General features: G+C 58.1%; 1 protein-coding gene across 2 annotated transcripts in view; it reads left to right on the top strand.

Annotated features, from left to right (window-relative positions):
* The window catches only part of LINGO1 (leucine rich repeat and Ig domain containing 1), a 76,456-nt gene extending 55,182 nt beyond the window's left edge, over nucleotides 1-21,274 (top strand). Inside the window, exons 1-2 of one of the 2 annotated variants that reach the window (XM_045449005.1) lie at nucleotides 3,091-3,697; nucleotides 18,386-21,274. In XM_045449005.1, coding sequence (XP_045304961.1) covers nucleotides 3,692-3,697; nucleotides 18,386-20,242 — 1,863 coding nt within the window. In that variant the 5' untranslated portion in view covers nucleotides 3,091-3,691 and the 3' untranslated portion in view covers nucleotides 20,243-21,274. Of the gene's footprint in view, nucleotides 1-3,090; nucleotides 3,698-18,385 lie in introns of those variants that run through there. The other variant, XM_045449006.1, reaches the window with a different exon arrangement.
* The last annotated feature ends 1,094 nt before the right edge of the window (nucleotides 21,275-22,368 follow it).

Here is a 22,368-nt window from a genome sequence, read left to right as displayed (position 1 = left end):
TCTAGTTTCTCTGCTTTGCTCTTACCACTCAGGCTACTGCAGGCTGGCTGCTTCTCCCAGCCAGCAGCTCCTGCTTTATTGGGACCTGCTGAGTTTTCACCCTGAAGCCGGGATCTGCTCTGTGCCCACCCAGGTAGTTGTGAGACAGGTAGTTTCAGGCCTGCTCTTGGGAGCTCCGATTGTGAGGACAGAGAGGAAGGACACTAGGGCCTTGCTTCTAAGGCCATTTCAGTTTGGGGAGGGGAGACAGAACAGAAGAGAATGGTCTTAGTCTGGTCTTGAAGCACAGGTGGAATCCAGCCAGAGGGCTCACCAGGCAGGTGAACCAGTAAGGACTAGGGCCTGAAAGTGCGGGTGAACATTCTTCAGCTGTAGCTCCAGGGTATAATCCCCTGGTTGTGTCAGTTAAGCCTTGGACCAGGCCACTGCAGTGTGTCACGTTCTCCATGGCCCTGAGATCCCTGAGAGGGATCTCAGTAGGAGCTACTCCGACAGCTCATGCAGAGACCTCTGACTGGGTGAGGACCCAGTGACAGACCTCCTCACCCTTTTATGGGGTCTTTGAGTGACAAGGCCAGGGGCCAGCACCCTCACCAGGCCCATGCTGGACCCTCAAAAAGGCCTTTTCTCCAAGTTCTTCCCCTAAATCCTCCCCCACCCCATTGTTTCCATTGATGAAATAAAACGAGTGCTGCGAGGGGTCACCTCTCTTGGAGAGACCGTAAGGGGGAATGGCCTGGATACTGTGTATCATGGAGAACTAAGGCTGTGGGGCAGTTCCTTCCAGACGCAGCTCTTTGGTCACTCCTGCCGCCTCAAGGCTCAAAGGGATAATTGTGGGCCCCAGAAGACCCCGTCCCTGGACGCTGACTTCCTTGGCCAGTATCTGGGGTTTGGGGGTGGGGGCAGTGGGCTCTCCCCCATTCCTCCTCCGAGATCACTGAGGCGGGGAGCAGGTGAGTCGGGGGTGGAGATGCCGTGGCCGCGCTGGGCCTGCGTCAGTCGCCGCACCAGGAATAGCCCCCGCCCCCGCCCCCGCCCCCCAGCGGGTCTGTGCGCCCGCCGGGCGCCTGGCGGAGCCTTTACGCAGGAGCTAGAGAGCGTCTATTCCTGTCGGGCTGGTGGGAGGAGGCGGCGCGGGAGGGCGGGAGCTCACGGGTAACTCACCAGCAGCCGGGGTGGGGGAGCCAAGGAGCCTGGGAAGGGGGTCCAGGCAGCTGAGAGTTGAGGGGCAGGGAGCCGCCTGCGCTGGGCTCTTGAAGGGACAGGACACCTGTGCCGCCTCCCCTCTTCCCCGCCCACCTGTAAGTCCTTCTGCCAAGCCTGCCCCCTACTGGTTTACTTAGTTCTGGAAGGCGACTCGAATTCCCATTCTAGGCTTTACTAGCTGTGTGACCGCGGGCAGGTCCTGTAATCTCTCTGAGCCTGGGGTTCCTTCTCTCTGTCACCAGGGAACAACAGCGCCTCCTTGGAGGGTTGTTGGAGGATGAATGTAGAGTGCGCGCCACAGCATCCGCACCTGCTAGGAGGGGCTCCAGCTAGGCCTAGGATGAGGATGGACATAGTACGGAAGACAGGGGATGGTTTTTCAGGCAGGACTGTCCAGACAGTGGTGTGGCAGTGGGACTGAGAAGTACCCAGAATCTGTTTAGCTGGGACAGAAGGTTTGTGCAACTCTTTGGGCTGTGTGTGTGAGGCTGAACAGTGGAGATACAAGATGGTGTTGGGAGTAAGGGGAGACTCCTAGCCCCTCCGTGCCAGCCAGTATCTGTTGAATGTCGGGCAGGCTCTGCTGGGGGCGGGGGCACTGGGAGCGGGATCCTGTGGTTTGTCTGAGAGACTGAGAGGCCTTGGGTCAGCCTCTGCCTCCCCGGACTCAACTTCCTTCTTGACGTGCCAGAACCCCTACCCCTGTGGGGTACACAGCGTCAGGGGCACTAATGCGCTAATGGGCTGTGAAGAAACAGTGAAGAAGGGTCGAATGTGCCTGGTGGTGTCAGCATGGATGCTTATTCTAATCAAACTAGCTTAGTGCGAAAGGACAAATGGCTTTCAAGGAGGTGGAAGGGACGTGGAAGCTGGCGAGTTCCTAAGGGTGGTAGTTAACTCTGCAGACTGCTAAGACACCACCTCCAGTTGATTCTCTTTGCATATGCTGATCAAGAAGGATCTGGATGTCTGAGGAGAGGTCCCATTCTCTGGGCCCATCTAAGTCTGTGGCCCCAGCCCAGAATCCCCTGGATCTTTGGGATCGGAGGGACAGCGGGCCCAGACTGAGGCTCTGCGCTGCCCTCTGCTGGTCTCTGGGTGCAGTGCGGGTGGCCAGAGCCGGCCATAGCAGCCTGCTGCCCTCTGCTGGACAAGAAGCCAGGTTGGGCGGGGAGCCGGGCTGCAAAGGGCGGGGCAAGACCCCTCTAGGGGCAAAGCAGCGGAGCTGGCGCGCCTTCCTCGCGTTCCAGCGGAGCTTCCCTCTCTACCTGCCTGGCCCCCAGGCCGCCAGGATGTGGACCCTATAGAGATTCGCGAACATTTGGAGAAGAGGGGCAGGACAGAGGCTCCGGGCCTGACCCTTCCCACGCCGTCCTCCAAACAACCCTGGCTGGGTGGGGAGCCTTGCCCGTTCACGTGCTTGTGTCCGTCCACACGGCAGTGTGCAGTGACCCTGGTTAACACGTGTGAACACACTCACGTGCTCACATGCACACGTATGTGGCCACACAAGAGGGTGCGTGCACATACTCAGGGAGGACCGTAGCCCGGACTCCCCTGGGTCGGGCTGGCCCGGGACTCGGAGGGGCGCGGCCGGTGCGGGGCTCGTGCTCCGGGGCGCGGGCTGAGGCGCGAGCCTGGCGCGCCCCTCGCCTGCGTCCCCACTGCCAGTTTCGTTGCCCCATCCGTGCAGGGCAGTGGTTGGGGCGCTCCTCGCTCTCCGCCCCCTCTGCTGAAAGAACACTGGCCCCCCACCCCACCTCCCCCCTCCTTGGTTTTGCGGCCGCGCCTTCTCCTCCCCCGCCCGGCTCCCGCCGCTCGCTTGCTCCCTCCCTCCCTCGGTCCCTCCTCCCTCCCCGGCTCGCTCCTCGCTCCTCACGCTCCCTCCCCGCGCCGCGGCAGAGCGCGGAGCCCGGGCGGGAGCCGGTGCGGGAGCCGGAGCGGGCGGCCGGCGACAGCGCAGGCGGCAGCGGCGGCGGGTCCCGGCCCCGGCCCCGGAGCGCGCGGAGTCCCCACCCGCGCGGCTCCGGCCCCTCTCCCGGCGCGGGGCTCCGAGCAGCATGCGCGGCCGCTGCCTGCCGGCCTCAGCCCTGGCCCCGGCCCCGCTGCGGAGCGCGCCCGGCCTCGACCCCGGCCCCAGCGGCAGAGGCGGCGGCGGCGGCTCCAGGCCGGCCCGGGGCGCAGAACCAGGCTCTCCGAATCCGCGTCGCGCGTCCTGAGCGCGCCCGCCCCTCCGCCCGCCGGGGCCGCGGCCTCCCGCCTCCCCACTCCCTCGCCCTTGCCCCGGCCCCGGCTCCGGCTCGGCTCCCGCCCGCTTGGGGCAGACAGACGGACAGACAGCCCCGCGAGGGCGCGTGGACGGCCGGGCGGAGGTGTCGGACGAGGAGGAGGAGACGGAGGAGGGGGCTGGGCAGGGGCTGAAGCCCGGCGGGGGAGACATGCGATTGGTGACCGAGCCGAGCGGACGGACGGTGCGCCCGAGATGCAGGTGAGCCCGGCAGCCGCGGCCCAGCCCCGAGCGGGCAGCCCCGCAGCACGCTCCCGTGCGGGCCGCCGTTGGCCCGGTTGCGCCCTCCTGGGGCCGCGGGGCACCCCAGCGCCACCCAGATTCCTCTTTGGGGTCACAGATCTGACCCTCCTCAAGCCTCAGAAATGGAGACTCTTCCTTTCCCTTTTCTCCCACCCCAACAAATTCCTTGTTGCCTAGCTGGGATCCCAGAGCTGTGGAGGGGCCCTGCCGGGTTCCTAGTCCGGCTTGTCCAGCGTCCCCCTTCCCCTTCTGAGCACCATTCATCCTGGAGGGTAAGCCCCTTGCTCAGCGGGGTGGCTGCCCCTCTCCTCAGATCCCAGGTACCCCCCCCCCCCCCCCCCGCCGCTGGTACCCCTAGCCAGCGCTGGGCACTGGCTAGCTGGGGGATGCAGGCGAGGGACCAGTTTTCTCCACGGGCTCCAGCCTGGGCACCAGCTCCGTCCCCTGATCAGGAGCAACCCCTTTCCAGCTCGTGCCCAAGGAGGGGGGGGAGGAAGGTGAAATGGGGGGTAGGAAGAGTGCAGGAGAGGGAGTTGGGATTGTGGAGGACCCAGGAACCCTTTAGGGGCCTCCCTTTGTCTGTCTTCAGCCCCGGTTTCTCACCTCCTCCTGCCCCACTTTTCATTCTGAGGCAGCCGGTGGGAGGTGGGAACCAGCTGAGAAAAGGGAGGTGAGGAGGGAGTGTCCTGTTCTGCCTCCCCACTCTCTGTGAGGTGGCCAAGGCACCCACAGAAGATGTGTCCCTCCAGGTGGCTTCCACTTGAGGAGGGGTGGGGCCAGGCCCAGTGGACAGTCCCCTTCCTGTTCCTGCCTGGGATCCCAGCCCAGAGCCATCGGTCCCTGGTTGTGCTGGAGGCATCCCCCTTTGTTCTCCTGGTCCTGAATCTGGTGGGGGAGAAGGGGCGGGTGGGAGTGCTGTGGGAGTGCAGGACGCCCTGAGGTGGGGGGCAGTGCCATCTGGGCCAGCCCCTTCCCTGCCAGCCCAGACCACCATCCGGCCCTCCCCTGCGTGGCCTGGGCGGCCAGAGGGTGCTCAGCCCAGCCTGGCCCGTGGCTCTGGGCTCAGCCCTGCTGGCCATTATGGCAACAGCTCCGGCATCGGTGCCTCCCATGCCCAGGGAGCAATGAGCTGGGGCACCCAGGCGGCAAAGCGCCTGGGGCTTCCCCACATCCAGGGAGGAATGCCGGTGAGGGAAGAGAGGGTCAGCGGTTTCCAGACCCTTTGTCCTTATGTGGGACCTGGTCTGCCAGGACAGCTTGCCTGCTTTCTCCCCACTGCCTGAGGCAGGAGAGAGGGAATGAGGTTCCAGAAGGGAGAGACCAGGAACTCCCCGGAACCCAGACAGGGACTCCGGGCAGCACCCCTATGCCCCTATTGGAGGGGGGCTTAGCAAAGGTGAGGGTAGCCCCCCCTATGATGCGCTCTTTGTCTCTGTCTCCTCCCCTACCCCCTGCCAATGAAGTATGAGATGGGCCTTGGTCAAGGCTGCAGTGCCTCCAGAGCCTTGAGTTAGAGTAGGTCTTCAATCCCTGAGGCCAGATTTGGGGGGATGGGTGTGTGCTCAAAGCCCAGGAATCTTGGCTTGTGGGCTGAGGGCCCCTGTGTTGACCAGGGAGAGACTGCTCTGCCCCTGGCAGTAGTCCTCTTTGATCCTAGTAGTCAGATGCTCTATCCCCTGCCTCTGAGCACCCGTTTTTTCCCTTTACTAGATATTGTTTCCTAAAACTCAGCATTCCAGAGGGACACCAACAAAACCCAAATCCCAAATGACCCGAAACCTCCTGTGGCGGGACGGGGGTGGGGGGGGGTCATTGTTCTCATAAAGCCAGATGGGATCCCTGGTACCGGTGATGGCTCATCTGGTGCTGCTCTCCAGGCGCCACCAAAGCAAATGGCTGGAGGATCACGACTGGGGCTGAGGGTACGTTCCAGTGGAGAAGTGAAGCAGCGCAGTGATTTACACCAGGTCCCATGGAGGCGTGAGGCAGTGTGTCATATAGTCCTGTGGGGCCAGTGAAAGGCCAGGGAGGGGAGGCAGTAGATGATGGTGACTTCAGTCAGAGCCTCGCCTTGCTAGCCAGGGTCTCCTGGTCTAGCTGTCCTCTGTGCGGCACTCTATGGAAAGATGGCACCTCCCGGCCACTGGCTTCCTCCCCACCCAGCCACCCCACCCCCCGCCTTCCCAGTGGTTACCCATTGATGGCTCTCTGTTCCCTGCCCACCAGTTCCTCTATATACCCCCCTATGACCTGTCTTGCTGTCTTGGTCAGGCATCCCTCCCCAGAGGCCCTCCTCTCTTCTTCTCCTGGCCCCTCCTCGAGGGAGCCTCCTTGTACCTCAGCATCTCTAAGTTACTGATCCCCCTCCTCCAGGTACCCACAGTGAAGAACCACATTGGTTTGCACCTAATACTATACCAGCCAAATTAATTCATGTGTTTCTTTTACACATCCTGGCTGAGCTGTTTAGCTCTGGACTAGGCCCTCTTATGGCTCCCATGGATTGCCTTGAACACCCTGGGCCATCTTGTCCCCATGCCCTGGGCTCCCCTGATTGCCCCTGGGATAGGGAAAACACTGGGAGGCACCGGGGAGCAGCTATTGACTGGTGGCAAGGACTGCCTGGAGGGGACACAGTGTCCTCAGCCTGTATGGATGGACAGAGCTAGGTGACATCAAGGGTGCCCCAGGTGGGGTACTTAGCACACACAGGCACTCAGAGAAGGATGGGGTTTGTTTGTGGGGGCTGAGGTAGTCAGGGGTCCACCAGAAGGAGAGAGACTGAGTAGGTCCTGAGGTGGTAGCAGACTTTGCAGAGACACAGAAAACAGAGGATTCCAGAACTGGGGACGGTTCTTTGTAGAAAGAGTGTGGTAAGGCAGGTTCATTTCCAAAAGCATTTGAGGCATTCTTGATACTGACCTCTGTTTATGCATTGGATGGATGGATGGATGGATGGATGGATGGATGGATGGATGAACGTCCTTGGGTGCTGTGGGCCCAGTAGAGCTCTGCTGCCCAAGAATCTCATCCTCATATTTGCTCAGTTCCTTTGATGTCACTTTATAGTGAACTTGTTGAGTGTGGACTCTGGGGCCAGATCCCTGGGTTCAGATCTCAGCTCCACCTCTGCCTAGTTACTTAATCTCCCTGGGCTTCAGTCTCCTTAGCCACAAAGTGAGGATAGGAAGGGTATTTACCTCTAGGACCGGCAGGAGGATTAAGTATGCTAACATGCCAAGCAGTTAGAACAATGCCTAGTATACAGTAAACTCTCCAGAAATGCTCACTACTCATAGTTTAGATCAGTGATTTGTTCACAGTCTTTTCCCTGTAACTGGTGCAAAGATTTGATTTTATAGCTGAGAAAACTGAGAGCCAGAGAGGTGGCATGACTTTCCCAAAGCCCCCAGCCCACAAAGCTGTCTAGAATGCCTTCCTTCTGACCCCTGGGGCTCAGGGCTCGCTGGTCTGGGCATGGCCTGGTGACTAGTTAACGTGCGTAGCGTTAGTGATAATGGTAATAGAACAAACATGGCAGCCCTATTCCCCAACCTGAACACCAGCACTTTAATAATGATGTACAGGGGCGCCTGGGTGGCGCAGTCGGTTAAGCGTCCGACTTCAGCCAGGTCACGATCTCGCGGTCCGTGAGTTCGAGCCCCGCGTCGGGCTCTGGGCTGATGGCTCAGAGCCTGGAGCCTGTTTCCGATTCTGTGTCTCCCTCTCTCTCTGCCCCCCCCCCCATTCATGCTCTGTCTCTCTCTGTCCCAAAAATAAATAAACGTTGAAAAAAAATTAAAAAAAATAATGATGTACATCTTCCATGTGCTTCTCCTCACTTTAGTCCTGGCCTCTTTCTCTGAGGCAGCCACTATCCTAACGGTCTGTTTAGCATTGCCTTGCCTTTTTAAAAATCATGCATTTTAATAGATAGACATTGTTCCGTTTGTATTACTTTTGAACTTTGTAAAAAGAACCTGAAACTGTTTGCAGCCCTCTAGAATTTGCTTTTTTTCTTCAACATCGTATTTGTAAAGCTTCCTCTATATTGTTGCGGATAATGGTAATGTAGTTCATTTATTTCCACTGATGCATAATGTTATGTGGTTTGAACATAACACAGTGTATTTATCATTCTTTTATTGATGGGCCTGTGGGTTGTTTCCCTTTTTGTTCTTACAAACAATACTGCCGTGAACCTTCTTGTCCTGTCTCCTGAGGCAGCGTGCAGAGTGTCTTGGGGCACACAGCTAGGAGCAGAATTGCTGGGCCATAGGGCATGTTCATATTCAGCTTTACTAGAAAATGTGCCAAAGTGTTTTCCAAGTTGGTTGTACCATTTATGCTTCCCCCCCAGCAGGAGAGGAGTGTCGCCACTGCTCCCCACCCGTGCCAGTACTCAGTATGGTCAGCCCTCTCGGTTTTTACCAATTGATTGAGCGTAAAATGGTGTTACATTGTGGCCTTGGTTTGCATTTCTGGAATTCAGGGTTTCTGGTGTATGAAATGGGGGTTGAGAGGGCAGCAGAAATGGGGGTTGAGAGGGCAGCAGCCAGCGTGTAACAGATGCTTAGGAAGTGATTGTGCCTTTTGTACGTCAGCATCTCCAGTTGTGGGGTGCTGTCTGTACAAGCCCTGAGCTCAGGGAGGGGCAGGAGCAGTCAGGAGGACTCCCCAGGGAAGTGGCGATGAAGGAGGAGGGAGCAAGGAGAGATTAAGTTCTGCACAGTTAAGCCAAAGGAACCCCCGTGGTTCTGTGTTCACCCCTAGGATGGGCACAGGGTGATCCTAGCTTTGGAGAGGGGGAGAGCCCGTGCTTCATTATTTTAATAACGCGCAGTCCATTTTAGTAATGGCATTGGTGAGTGCTTAATAAGAGATTGGTGACCTGGGGAATGAATACCGGATGGAACAAACGTATATTTGTTCTTCTTCATTCTCACCTCCTCGGGGAGTCCTCCCTGATTGCTCTTGCCCATTGCATGAATGAAGGGTGGCTGAGCAAGGTCGTTCCTGGATGTTAGCAAGGTCCCCCCGGGAGGCTCTCTGCGTACCCACAGAGGCTGAGAAGCTTGGTGCTGGCAAGGTAATTTGAGGCTGCTCCTTCTGCCAGCCTGGTGCACCAACGGTTGATTCCAGGCCGCTTTCTCCGCCCAGACCTGGGCCCCTGGAGCTGGTTAGAAATGAGCAATGGGGCTGGCGGAATAATTATGCCTATTTCATGTGACACCCAAATTGATTGCCGCCAGGGTGACATTACCAGGCCATTGTTCCTTGTCTCCAGCCTCTTATTACATGTTATTAGGGTGTGTGGTGTGTGTGTGTTTTTCTATTTTTTCCCATTTCAGGGAATTAATCTCTCTCTGCCACCTCCTCTGCTTCCCCCTCCAGAGAACCTGCTCATGTCTCTGAGAGGGAGTGGGGCCCTGGCCAGCATGCTTCCTCTGCCCAGCCCAGCACAGGGCTGGAGATGCAGTTGGGAGGGACTGGCCATCTCACGTCCCTTTACTTAGGTGCGAGATGGGGGTATCTCAGGGGTAAGAGGGGCTGCTGAGGTGTGGATCCTAGCTGGCAGAGGGGTTTTCCTGCAGTGTCCCTGATCCATAATGCTCTGCTTGCATACCTCTGATGGCAGGCTACTCACTCACTACTCCCAAGGCAGATCTTCTATCCCGAGCCATCTGGTCTTCCGTTCGATACCTCACACGGAGCTGAATGGGCCTCCCCTAGGACTCTGCCCGTGGGTTTTGACTCCACCCTCTTGGCTTGCACTGGACTCTTTGCACCCTCTGCCTTCCCCTTAGAGATTTGCAGAGATGCCTCTCCCCACGCGTGGGCTTCTCACGAACAGGCAGCTGCGTGATGGCAGCAGTCGTGCCTGAGCAGAACATGGAACCTGTGTGTGTCTGACCAGAGGGACGCCCCACCCCTTGATTCTGACTTCCTTCCGTGTACCAGGTTGGGGAAATGGGTTTTTGCAAGGGGTTGGACAAGACTCACTTGAGCAGAGAGGGCTTTGAGTAGTCAGTGGTGATAGAATGGCAAGCGGTTTTATTTATAAAACTGTCCATGTTATAAAAAAAAAATTCACTGGGCCTCAGTTTGGATGTATTGGAGGTTGTTTTTAAATCTTTTCCCCTTCTTGAGGCAGAAATAACTCAAACCTTCACTTATCCCTGATCTAGCCCCATTGTGGTATCCTGTCTGGCATTACGTTGGGGAGAGATGCTGTAGTCAGGAGGCTGGGATTCTTCATAGGCCTTAGCCCTGGGATGTTGTGGGACCTAGGACAAATCCCTCAAGTTCTTGGGCCAAATTCCCCTCACCTGTGTGCTGGTCCCTGGGGTTACCATGCCTATAGAGGCAGACAAGTTCAGTAACCTTGGGCAGGTGAACTAGTGGCTTGGAAGCTCAGTTTCCTCATCAGTGAAGTGGGGTTAATGGTTCCTCCCTCACAGGGTATGTGGTGAGGGTTGGCAGGGTCATTCCGCGAAACACTCAGTATATGGGTTCGATTTAAATGTCTCTTTCCTTCCCTCTCTTTGAATTCTCTGCCTCCAGCCTTGAGAGGGCGGTGTGAAGTCTGCTGTCCCCTTTTCTGAATAAGGAGTTTGGAGCCCTGAGATATAAAGCCATTTGCCCACAATCATACCGCTCAGTAGGCCCTTGAACCTGAATCTGGGAAAGGCAGTATGCAAGCCTGGTCAGGACAGCCTTGGGTCCAACTGCCTCAGTCCTAATCCCAGCTCTGCCATCTGTTGCTGCGTAATTTGTGGCAAACTGCATCACCTCTCTGTGTCTCAGTTTTCTGATCTGTAAAATGGGGATAATAATGCCAGCCTAATAAGATTGCTGTGAAAATTGAACCACGTTCATGTTTGAGTTCATATTATGCTAGCTGTTTGACCTTGAGCAAGTTATAGAACCTGTTTTTGCTTCTGGTTTTCCCATCTGCAAAATGGGGATAATAACATGGCCTACTTCAACAAGTTGTGGTGGCAGAAATGAATTATTTTTTTAGTTTATTTGAGAGAGAGAGAGAATATGAGAGAGGGAGGGAGAGAGAGAATCCCAAGCAGGCTTCACACTGCCAGCACAGAGCCCGACACGGGGCTTGATCTCACGAACTGCAAGATCATGACCTGAGATGAAACCAAGAGTTCGACGCTCAACCAACTGAGCCATCCAGGCACCCTAAGAAATGAATTTTTATACGGCAAGTGCTTAGAACAATGCCTGGCACACAAGAGGCCCTCATTATCATTATATTTATTAGGTCTCTGGCCTTCCAATGCCATATTGTTGCCCTCAGCAAACTGCTCCCTGCCCTGGGCGGGACTCTGAGGCTGTGAGCCCCTCCTCATTCAAGCTCAAGGCTGATGGCCCTCCCAGGTAGGGACTGGCTGGTTTCCAGGCTTCCAAAGCCTGAGACGGGCCAATCTGAGTTGTTCCCAAGGTAGAGGAGCCCTGAGGACTGGGGCAACCAGTATGCATGAGGGGATCTGCTAGGCACCTCCCAAGATGGCCTGGGTGGGGGATGGAGCCAGAGGGTTTCTGGGGCACCTCCTTGCCCCTTTGAGCCTATGTTGGTATCTTAGACTCAGAGAGGAGGTGTGAAGGGAGATGTAGGGGTACGGGACCTGGGTTTTCCTTGAGTGCCATCAGGTCACCACATGGGTGCTTGTCTACCCCTCCTCGATCCTGGGACAGCTCCAATCCAAGTAGGGGTGCTGTCCACTCAGGTGACCTCAGTACAGACAACTAAGAAGCTTCCTAGAACCAGTGGCTTCCTCCCACTTCCCCCAGGACAGCTCCTAGCTTCCAGGCTGGACTCTCACCTCAGAAGAAGTCTGTGAAGAGACAGGCAGCGCCCAGAGTGGTCCAGGGTCACCCAAGGTCATATGGCAGGGCAGGTGCACAGTGGGCCCTGATTGGAGCCCAGGCCTGGGACCCGTGAGCCCCATGCCCTTTGCTTACCCAGAGGAGGGCTCTTCTAGGCCTTGCCCCACCCCTGCTCCTCCCCACCAAGCTGGCCACTCCTGGCGGTCAGAGCCTATACATAGAAACCTTTAAACACTAAGATGCTTTGACAATTAAAATTCATAATTTATCCTAAAAACGGCCTGGAGCTGTGGGCTGGCCGGAAGGCTAGCAGCTCCTGAGATCAGCTGTGCTCCGGGGGGGTGGGCTGTGGGGTGGGCAGAGGCATCCCTCCCTCACATGCAGGGGGCAGGTGCTTGCCCAGGGCCACACACAGAGGCAGCTGGCCTAGCCAACGGGCAGGCAGTCAGTCACCCCGTGCCCAGTCAGCACCCTCCAGCTCGGCTGCGGCTGAGAGGCCGGGTGAGCACCTTTGGGAGAGGCTTGAGTTTCCAAATGCGCCTAAGAGATGGGGCTGGCGGCACTGGGCAAGGGAGGGTGTGGAGTGGTGGGAGGAGGGACAGCAGGCACACACACCCACACAGGCCACCCCCCTACACACACACACACACACACACACACACACACACACGCCCCAGGAGCCCAGCAACTCTGCCAAAACCAAGAGCAAGAGGAAAATAAAGAATTATACACGACAAAGGACATGACCTCAATTTTCTTCCAGGTTGATTTTTCTCTCCCTGTGGGGGGCAGCTGCAGGAGGAGGAGAAGGGAGAGGGAGAGGACAGGCCTAGGCGGGCAGACCAGCCCAGGAGGAGACAGACAGAGGCTGCCATGCTGCCCGCCCGCTGACCGCACAGACAGGATTTCTCCTGCCGGAGGCCAGCCTGGGCACCGGAACCTTCCTCTCTTAGGGTTCCCTGTCCACTCAAACTCCCTGTGCCAGGGGGCAGCCCTTGCCCAATTAGGCTGGCCAGGGACTGGGTTTCCCCCATTAGCTGCTCACACCTTAAACTATTATCAGCCATTCACACCTCAGCAGGGATTAGCCCTAGAAAGCTAGAATGGAGTGGCTTTAGAAGGAGCCGGGGAGGAACCATCTGGATTTGGGGTAGGAGAGAAGCAATTAGGAGTCCCTGGGTGCTTTCCACCCCTGCACACCTTTGCTAGCATATTCCCTCCCTCGAAAGTGCCTTCCCCCTGCTCCCTTCTTGGCCCGTGGAAATGTATTTGTGTTCAGCCTGAGCTCTCATGACACCTCCTCCTCCAGGAAAGCCCTAGGAGGGGCTGTTCCCAGGAGTTGTTTGACTGGCTCTCTCTGCCCCTCTGAGGATGGGTGAGGTTCTGTCAGCCCTGGCCCTGCCCTGGGGGTTCTCAATCTGGGGGACACAGAGGAGGCTGCAGAAGCTCCAACAGGGAGGAAGGGAGAGAGCGAACACAGCAGTGGCGGGCGCTCCTCGGACACCGGACATGGCAGAGATCAGAGGGGTTCCCAGGAGGGTGACCCCTTCTTGAGCTGGATTCTGAAAGCTGAATGCGAGAGCTCTGGGCACGTGGCGGACAGCCAGCCATTGCTAGGGGAGAAAGACCCCGACCTAGGGTGACTGTCGAGGGCTTTGTAGCCAAGCCTCATGCCACCCCCACCTCCACCCCTCCCCCGGCCACATGGCCACGGCTGCCTCTGAGCCGATACTACACTTCCCACTAACACACTTCATCCTTTCATGAAATGGATCCAGTGGCTCCATGTCCTGGAGCTGAAGGCAAAGAAGGGACCCCAGGCAGGCAGGGACTTGGGGACAGGGCAGGCCACGAGGAATCTGCCTCTGTTCTTTGGTCACCCTGCATGGGTGCCTTCACTTTTCTGAGTAATCCAACCTACCTCATGGGGTGGTGGTCAGGACAGGAGACGTAACGGGCCCAGGGCTTGGGACATGCAGCATGTGCACAGGAGCTCAGGAAATGGGAGTCGAACCTGTGGGGCAAGCTCTCGCTCCGTGTTCCCCTGACCCGGGCCAACCTTCCCTGCCCACCGTCCCAGGTGCCCGTCTTTCTCCTCCGTGTTCTCTGACTCTCTCTTCTCCTCCCTGTCTTTCCTGCATGGCCCTCTATGTGTCTTTTCTTCTCTATTGCTGTCACCTTTCCTCTCCTGCTCTTCCACGCATTTCTTGGTGGCAGAGCTGGATAGGGCCGTAGGCAGACGTTCTGATGCCCTCAGCCCCCTCAGGTCCGCCAAGTCCCTCGTCCCTCCTCACTCCCTCCTGCTGCAGACCCAGTCGTAGTAGGATGTCAGGACAGGAGGTGAGGGGGCATATGCCCACCTCATTTGCACGTGGGGCAACAGCCCACCGCGATTGCTCAGGTCACAAAGCCAGGCTGACACCCAGAGACCCCGAGCCCCCAGCAATGGCAGCGGGCACCTCCATGTCAGGGACCTTGTGCCTGTGTGTTCTGGGGAGCCCTGCGCTCCCTGAAGAGTGCTGAGTGGAAGCACCATGAAATATTGATACCATAAACCTAAAATGACAAAACCTTCCATTCTGTCCTGCAGCCCACCCCAAATTAGGTGAGATTCTAGCACGGACAATGGCAGCAGGCACAGGAGAAGAAACTCAGTGTGTTCAACGTGCACAGTTGAAGAACAGGTTGGGTCTGGGGGGCAGGGCGCCTACCTGAGCTCTCTAAGGGCGGCCCCCCCCCCCCAACCCTGGGGCCTTCCCCAGCACTGCCCTGACAGACCTGTCCCTCCCTGCTCTGCCTGTGTGTCCAGAATTCCCGCTTCACACCAGGCAGCTCTCGGGCAGGCAAGCTGACCAGGGGGAACAGAGCTCTGCTGCCCCCTAACTTTGTGCCTAGGCCTGAGGGCGAATGAATTCCCTTCAGGAAGGCTGAGTTCTTATCTGCCAAATGGCTACAAAATAATCTCTTTTGAATGCTGCCTTAGGAGATGGAATGACCCTCACCCTCTCCCCAAGTCTACTCACGGGTGATCTGATGCCCCTTCTGTCCCCACCAGTCCCCTTTCCCATCCTGAGCCCCACAGGGGACAGCCCCACTGGGGAGCCTTTCAGATAGATCCTTCCGGGCCCGGTGGAACTGCAGTTTGGGCCTGAGCCCCCACTCCTCCTCTAACCAGGTTTGAGAATGTTGACTTTCTAGCTGGTGAAAGTCATTTTCTGTTGTGGGCTCCCTCAGGGAGCCTGGAATCCAGCCCCTCACTGTACCGGGAGGAAATAGACCAGAGAGGGCAGGCCTTGCCCAAGGTCACACAGCAGAGTAGGAGTGGCTGAAGAACCACTTGGGGCCAGAGTGGGGAGCAACTGAGCCAGGCATATATGCCCCAGGATAGGAGTGAGAGTGTGATGGTGGAGGCAGCCCTTTGCAGAGCAGGTCTGACAGCTCCGCTTCTCTCACCACTCTGGGATCAGGAGGGCTCAGGCTGCTGTGGGGTCTGAACATTGTGCCCCGGGCACAGCTCTCCCTTTGCCTGCCCACCTGCCTGCTTTCGATGTTTATTCCCTTTGTATTTATTGGTCCAATTTTTAAACTCTTGCCCTTGTGGGAAGCCCTTCAGGGGGCAAGGATCCAAAATAAAACGCTGATTAAAATGCATAAAACACTTCTCTGCGATTGCAGGAGTAACCAGCGGGATTCGCCCTGCCAGGAAGGCAGGAGCACACTGCCCACTCAGCAGTTCTGGTGACCCCCTCAGACACAGCCCTGTCAGCACCCCTCAATGACAGGGGCCCCCTGGGGGTGCCAGGCCAGGAGACTATGCCCCGGGTGCTGTGCTCCTGCCGTGCCAGCTCGGGCAGGCTTCTTAACCTCTCCAGGCCTCAGTTTCCCCACCTTTCAGGACAGCCACATATAAAAGGTGAGGGATGAGGCAATTAGGAGGATGTACCCTTCTGAAGCTATCTTGGTCCCGGGGAGCATGGCCTGTCGTCTGCGGGTCTAACTGCCAGGCCGGAGTGCAGCAGCCACACCAAGCAATGCTTTTCCATCTACGTATGTGAACTCTCCACTCTGTCATTGCTCAGCGGGCCTGCTCACTCACAGGGCCTCAACCCCTGCACAGACTCTTGCATACATTCTTTCAGAGGACACCCCTGGGCGCTGCTCTGTGAGACAGAAGCACCCGTGACTGTTTGACCCAGGATTAAGCATACATCACGGGCACGGCGCCAGGCGCTGAGGAGCTGAGTGTATTTGCCTCTTTGTTCAGGTTCCCAGGAAGCTCTCACCTTTAGTCACTATGCATGACTTCGTGGGATTCTTTCCTCACTGGCTGGCTTTATCTTTTTATCTTGTTGCATAATGTTTTCTGTCAGTTGTCTCAAGTTATTTTTAGAACAAGGTGTGCTCTACAGCAGTTATGTAACGTCACTACTAATAAGTGTAAGGTGCTTCAGTGTCGTGGGAAAGAGTTGATTTCTGACTGCATAGGTTCCGGATGGCTTCGTGGAGGAGGCGACATTTGGAAAGGGAGGTCACAAAGGCTGCTAGGGCAGGAGGCTGGGAGAGTCCTCCAAAAGCAGATGGTTTAGAGCCAGGACAAGGTGGGGACACCTGGGTGGTTTCATGGAGCAGACTGGTGGCAGAGGAGTACGTGGGTAGGTTGAGGCAGGGTGGTGGTGGCTTTGAATGCTTTATTCTCGTGTATGTGAGGGACTTATCAGCGTCTCAGGTGCCCTGTGCCATTTCTGTCCCCCCTGTCAGTCCTCAGCCCCCTCTCCAGCAGCCCCCACTTCGCCCACCAGCCCAGCCCTGCGCTGGGCGCTAAAAGTCCTATTTACCTCTCCGGGTCCCCAGCCTCATACCCGCGCCGGCCCCAGCTGCCGGTGCAATTACTTATTGATCGCCTGTCAGGATGTTTGCTTTTCTGGTGGGTGACTGGAGCGTGTGTGACTGTGGAAAATGGCCTGGTGGGGGTGGGCTGGGGGAGGCTGAACCACAGGAGTCTGGAGAGAGGATGAGAGGGGCTGAGGGGAGGGGGGGTGGGCAAAGCCGTTGGGGATGACAAAACCTTGCAGATTCCATAACATGTCAGTAACACCCAGAGCCCTCTCCGGTTAATCAGTCACTTAGTCGATCAACAGCCAGGGAGCACTGTCAGTCCTGGGAGACTGCGGGAGCACCGGAAGTTGTGTGGCATGTCTCGCAGACTAGAGCTCTGGTCCCAGATCCACCCCCTTCTACAGGCTGGGTTTCCTTGGGCAGCCACAGGCTCTTTGAGTCCCCCTTGCCTGAAGAGTTGAAGTGTGGGTGACAAGACCTGTGGCCTTGAAAGCAGAGGCTCTGTACAGGTGTGTGTCGGGGTGAGGGTGTGCTGGGAGAGGTGGGAGAAGGGCCTGATCAGGGGCAGAGATGTGGGGTCCTCCCAGCCTGGGCGTCCCCTTCCTGTGGTGAGCCCCCCTTGGCACCATGTGTGTGGGGTGTGTGAACAGGGCAGAGGCCCAAGGGTGGCATGTGAGCAGTTGGGCTATTGTTTGGCCCCCAGAGACCACCTGGCCCAACCCCTGGGGTTTCAAGAAGTCCAGACTAGCCCTCCTAGTTCCCTGCTGACCTTGCTGTTCCATGGGGTGGAACAGAGGAGGGAAAGAGGAGGTGGCAGAGGCAGTCTGGGCACAGGTGGGAGCAAGTAGCCTCTCAACACAGCTGGGGGAGAGTCATGGGGGTGGAGGGGGCGGGGAGGCTCACTCCCGCACACCCCTTGCTTACTCCACCTGCAGCCTGTACTCAAGCTGGGCCCCCTCCTGGCGCCACTTCCCCTGTCACGGCCACCCAAGCCCGTCGTGTTCCTCAGGGCCCAGCTGTAACGAGCCTTGCGTCCTCAGTGCCACAGTGTGGACGGGTGCCTCCAGCTGCCGCTGCCGTCCTGGGCTATGGGAATCTGAATGCTCCCACCTCAGACTAGCAGCCTCACAGAACCCTGGCTCCAGGAGGAGTGTGATCGGAACCCCCAGAGACAGATGGGAGGCATCAGGGTAGAGTCCTGGGTTCTGGCGGGGGTGCCCTCCACTGATCCAGAAACCCCATTGGGAAGCAAATTAATGCACACTGACAGGTGCCACTGGGTTTGCTGATATTCCAGGACTCTTGGGCTGGGGGCTCAGCTGCAGTGCTGGTGAGGAGGGCCCCGTGGTGTCTGTGCCTGAGGAAGTTCAGGCTGAAGGCTGAGAGGGTGGCCCCCAGCAGCCTCAGAAGCCCTGGCCTGACAGCCTGGGGACCAGACATGCTCCTCTGCAGGCTGTTTCCAGAGGCTTCAGCCTTTGGGCCCCTTTGATTCCCTCGGTGAGCCCCGAGGCCACTCAGCAGGTCCGGCTTTCTCCCTGATGAGCACCAGGGGAAGCTGAGGCTCGGGGCGTGGGGTGGGGTACGGGGTGTGTGCCTGGATCACATTGCCTGTAAAATGTAAACTGTAAAGGAGGTGGATGCCACCTGGGGTGCCGATGTCAGGCTCCTCTGAGGTGACCCTGTCCTTTCAGGGAACCCCTTCAATCCCAGGGGTGCTGAGAAATTCCTTGGGAGGGCTCTGGGCAGGATAGGGAGCAAGGAGGAAGCAGCACGGGGTGGCAAGAGGCTCTCCGGCTTGGGCATCGGGACCTCACTGTGGGGTTCCAGGAGCGACCTATACCACTGTGGACCCCCAGCTCTCCGTGTCGGGGACATTCTAACAGGGGCAGGAGGGCACAGACTGGGGTCCAGACAGACCCTTTCCTCTAACCGCCCCCTCTGTCCTGTGCTTGCTCCTGGCTGCAGGTGAGCGAGAGGATGCTGGCGGGGGGTGCGAGGAGCATGCCCAGCCCCCTCCTGGCCTGCTGGCAGCCCATCCTCCTGCTGGTGCTGGGCTCGGTGCTGTCAGGCTCCGCCACGGGCTGCCCGCCCCGCTGCGAGTGCTCGGCCCAGGACCGCGCCGTGCTCTGCCACCGCAAGCGCTTCGTGGCGGTTCCAGAGGGCATCCCCACCGAGACCCGCCTGCTGGACCTGGGCAAGAATCGTATCAAAACGCTCAACCAGGACGAGTTCGCCAGCTTCCCACACCTGGAAGAGCTAGAGCTCAACGAGAACATCGTGAGTGCCGTGGAGCCCGGCGCCTTCAACAACCTCTTCAGCCTCCGGACGCTGGGGCTGCGCAGCAACCGCCTGAAGCTCATCCCTCTGGGCGTCTTCACCGGCCTCAGTAACCTGACCAAACTGGACATCAGCGAGAACAAGATTGTCATTCTGCTGGACTACATGTTCCAGGACCTGTACAACCTCAAGTCGCTGGAGGTCGGCGACAACGACCTCGTCTACATCTCCCACCGAGCCTTCAGCGGCCTCAACAGCCTGGAGCAGCTGACACTGGAGAAATGCAACCTGACCTCCATCCCCACCGAGGCGCTGTCCCACCTGCACAGTCTCATCGTCCTGAGGCTCCGGCACCTCAACATCAACGCCATCCGGGACTATTCCTTCAAGAGGTTGTACCGGCTCAAGGTCTTGGAGATCTCCCACTGGCCCTACTTGGACACCATGACACCCAACTGCCTCTATGGCCTCAACCTGACATCCCTGTCCATCACACACTGCAATCTGACCGCCGTGCCCTACCTGGCTGTGCGCCACCTGGTCTATCTCCGCTTCCTCAACCTCTCCTACAATCCCATCGGCACCATTGAGGGCTCCATGCTGCATGAGCTGCTACGGCTGCAGGAGATCCAGCTGGTGGGCGGGCAGCTGGCTGTGGTGGAGCCCTATGCCTTCCGCGGCCTCAACTACCTGCGTGTGCTAAACGTCTCGGGCAACCAGCTGACCACACTGGAGGAGTCAGCCTTCCACTCGGTGGGCAACCTGGAGACGCTCATCCTGGACTCCAACCCGCTGGCCTGCGACTGCCGGCTCCTGTGGGTGTTCCGGCGCCGCTGGCGGCTCAACTTCAACCGGCAGCAGCCCACCTGTGCCACACCCGAATTCGTCCAGGGCAAGGAGTTCAAGGACTTCCCGGACGTGCTCCTGCCCAACTACTTCACCTGCCGCCGCGCCCGCATCCGGGACCGCAAAGCCCAGCAGGTGTTTGTGGATGAGGGCCACACGGTGCAGTTTGTGTGCCGGGCAGATGGCGACCCGCCGCCCGCCATCCTCTGGCTCTCACCCCGCAAGCACCTGGTCTCGGCCAAGAGCAACGGGCGGCTCACAGTCTTCCCCGACGGCACGCTGGAGGTGCGCTACGCCCAGGTACAGGACAATGGCACGTACCTGTGCATCGCGGCCAACGCGGGCGGCAACGACTCCATGCCGGCCCACCTGCATGTGCGCAGCTACTCGCCCGACTGGCCCCATCAGCCCAACAAGACCTTCGCTTTCATCTCCAACCAGCCGGGCGAGGGAGAGGCCAACAGCACCCGAGCCACCGTGCCTTTCCCCTTCGACATCAAGACCCTCATCATTGCCACCACCATGGGCTTCATCTCCTTCCTGGGCGTCGTCCTCTTCTGCCTGGTGCTGCTCTTTCTCTGGAGCCGGGGCAAAGGCAACACGAAGCACAACATTGAGATCGAGTATGTGCCCCGCAAGTCGGACGCAGGCATCAGCTCTGCCGACGCGCCCCGCAAGTTCAACATGAAGATGATATGAGGACGGGGCGGGGGAGGGGCAGGGACCCCCCGGGCTAGCCGGGCAGGGGAAGGGGCCTGGCCGCCATACGCTCGCTCCTCGATCCTTCCCGCCTCTCCCTGCCCCTCCACACACACTCTTTTTCTTTCTCCCAGCCTCATTCCCTGCTGCCCGCCCCACCCCCCCGCCGGCCCTCACCGCCTGCCCTCTTCCTAGCAGGACCTCAGCAGTCCAGGCCTGGGGACCCACCTGCACAGGGGCACTCGTTGACAGACTGGAGTCGGAAGCTGACAGACCGACATGCAGCACAGTCAATAATTCAATAAAAAAAGTTACGAACTTCCTCTGTAACTTGGGTTTCAATAATTATGGATTTTTATGAAAACTTGAAATAATAAAAAGAGAAAAAAAACACTATTTCCTATAGCTAGTCGGAATGCAAACTTATGACGTCCTGATTGCTCCAGGGCCCTCTTCCAACTCAGTTTCTTGTTTTTCTCTTCCTCCTCCTCCTCCTTCTCTTCCTCCTTTCTCTTCTCTTCCCCTATGGGGAGGGATCACTCAGGAAAACAGGAAAGGAGGTTCGAGCCCCACCTGCCCGGGCGACCGACACGAGCAGGCAGCGGGGCAGGTGCGGGCCCAGCTCTGGGCTGGCTATTTGCAGGGAGCAGGTGGAGGAGACAGGGCTGCCTGAAGGGGGTGGGGCTGTCTGCCAAGCTGCCAGGAAGCACTACTGCCAGGGGTTGGGGGGCCTGGCTCAGGTGTGGCCGAGACTCTGGACAGAGGCTGGGGTCCTCCCGGAGGACAGCACAGTCAGTGGAGAGAGCCAGGGGGTGGAGGCGGGACCGAGGCCTAACTTCTGGTCCCAGCTCTGCTGCTGACTTACTGTGTGGCTTCAAACAGGTCATTAACCCTCTCTGGGCCTCAGTCTCCACATCTGTACAAATGGAAACGTTACTCCCCGCCCTGCCTACCTCACAGGGCTGTTGTGAGGAATTGATGAGATGATGTATGTGAAACACTTTGTAACCTGTAAAGCGCTGTGCACATGTGTGGGTGACTGTTCTCATTATGGTCATTATTATCTCACTGTCGGGGATGGGGCTCCTGAAGGGATCTCCATGGGGTCAGGGTTGGGGGCACACCAGGGGAGGGCCGCTCCAGGGACTTTCAGAGGCTCCTCCCAGGGCAGCGGTCCAGGCCACCACCAACCATACTCTGAGCCTAGTCTGGGCTCTGAAGAGTCATGGGTTTGGGGGTAGGATCCAGGCACTCAAGCTGACCTAGAGGGTCAGAAGCGGCCCCGCCCATTCACACCAAACCCAGCCACTCCAGACTCGGCCCTGGAAAGGCATGTCCCGGATGACAGAAGTACAAAGAGCCAGCCAGGTCACCTTGTAACTTGCCCTGACACCGTGGGCCCTGGTTCGAGAAGCTGGGCCAATGACCCATGTGCTCACCCCCATCCCCGTCAGGCAGGGGGTGCCCACCAGGGTAGGGAGGCCTGGCTTCTCCCCTCCGAGTTTCCTCTTTCTCCTCAGGAACTACTCGGATTCAGCCCCACGGTGGGCCCAGGATGACCCTGCTCCCTGTTAGTCCTCAGGCTAGAGGAGAATCCAGTGATGCAGGCTTAGCTGAACGTGAAGGGGAAGCAGTGGGGAGGTCAGCACTTGACGACAAGACTTCAGAATGTAGCTCCTCCATCCGGGGCTCTTCCTGGGGCTCACACCCCCAACCCAAGCTGGCACGGACTAGGTAGCTGCATGCCTAGCACCTTCTAAACCAAACCTCTGGTGGGGTGGCCTGGTGAGCAGAGTCTGGCAGGGAGTTGGCACTCATTCATTCATTCATTCATGCATTCATTCATTCATTCACTCACTCATTCATTCATTTGATCCACAGATGTACCCGAAAGCCTGCTCTGCTCTTGGTTCCCAGCTGATGCAGTTTACAGCCAACAGCTGGGACAGACTGCCCCGATCCACCTCTCTCAGCAACAACCCCAGGACTGTCCCTGATTCTGGGTAAACCTCAAGCCCTTGGAACTATGGTTTTATCCCTTGGAAGAAACAGGAACATCTTTCCATAGGCTTTTGGAATGTTGGTGTGGAAAGGTTGATGGTCCCTGCAGAGCAGCCTAGACTAGT

The sequence above is a fragment of the Leopardus geoffroyi genome, chromosome B3, assembly GCF_018350155.1.
Source record: "Leopardus geoffroyi isolate Oge1 chromosome B3, O.geoffroyi_Oge1_pat1.0, whole genome shotgun sequence".
NCBI lineage: Eukaryota > Metazoa > Chordata > Mammalia > Carnivora > Felidae > Leopardus > Leopardus geoffroyi.
The sequence above is the reverse complement of the archived record's forward strand: the minus strand, read 5'-3'. Positions and strand labels throughout refer to the sequence as shown.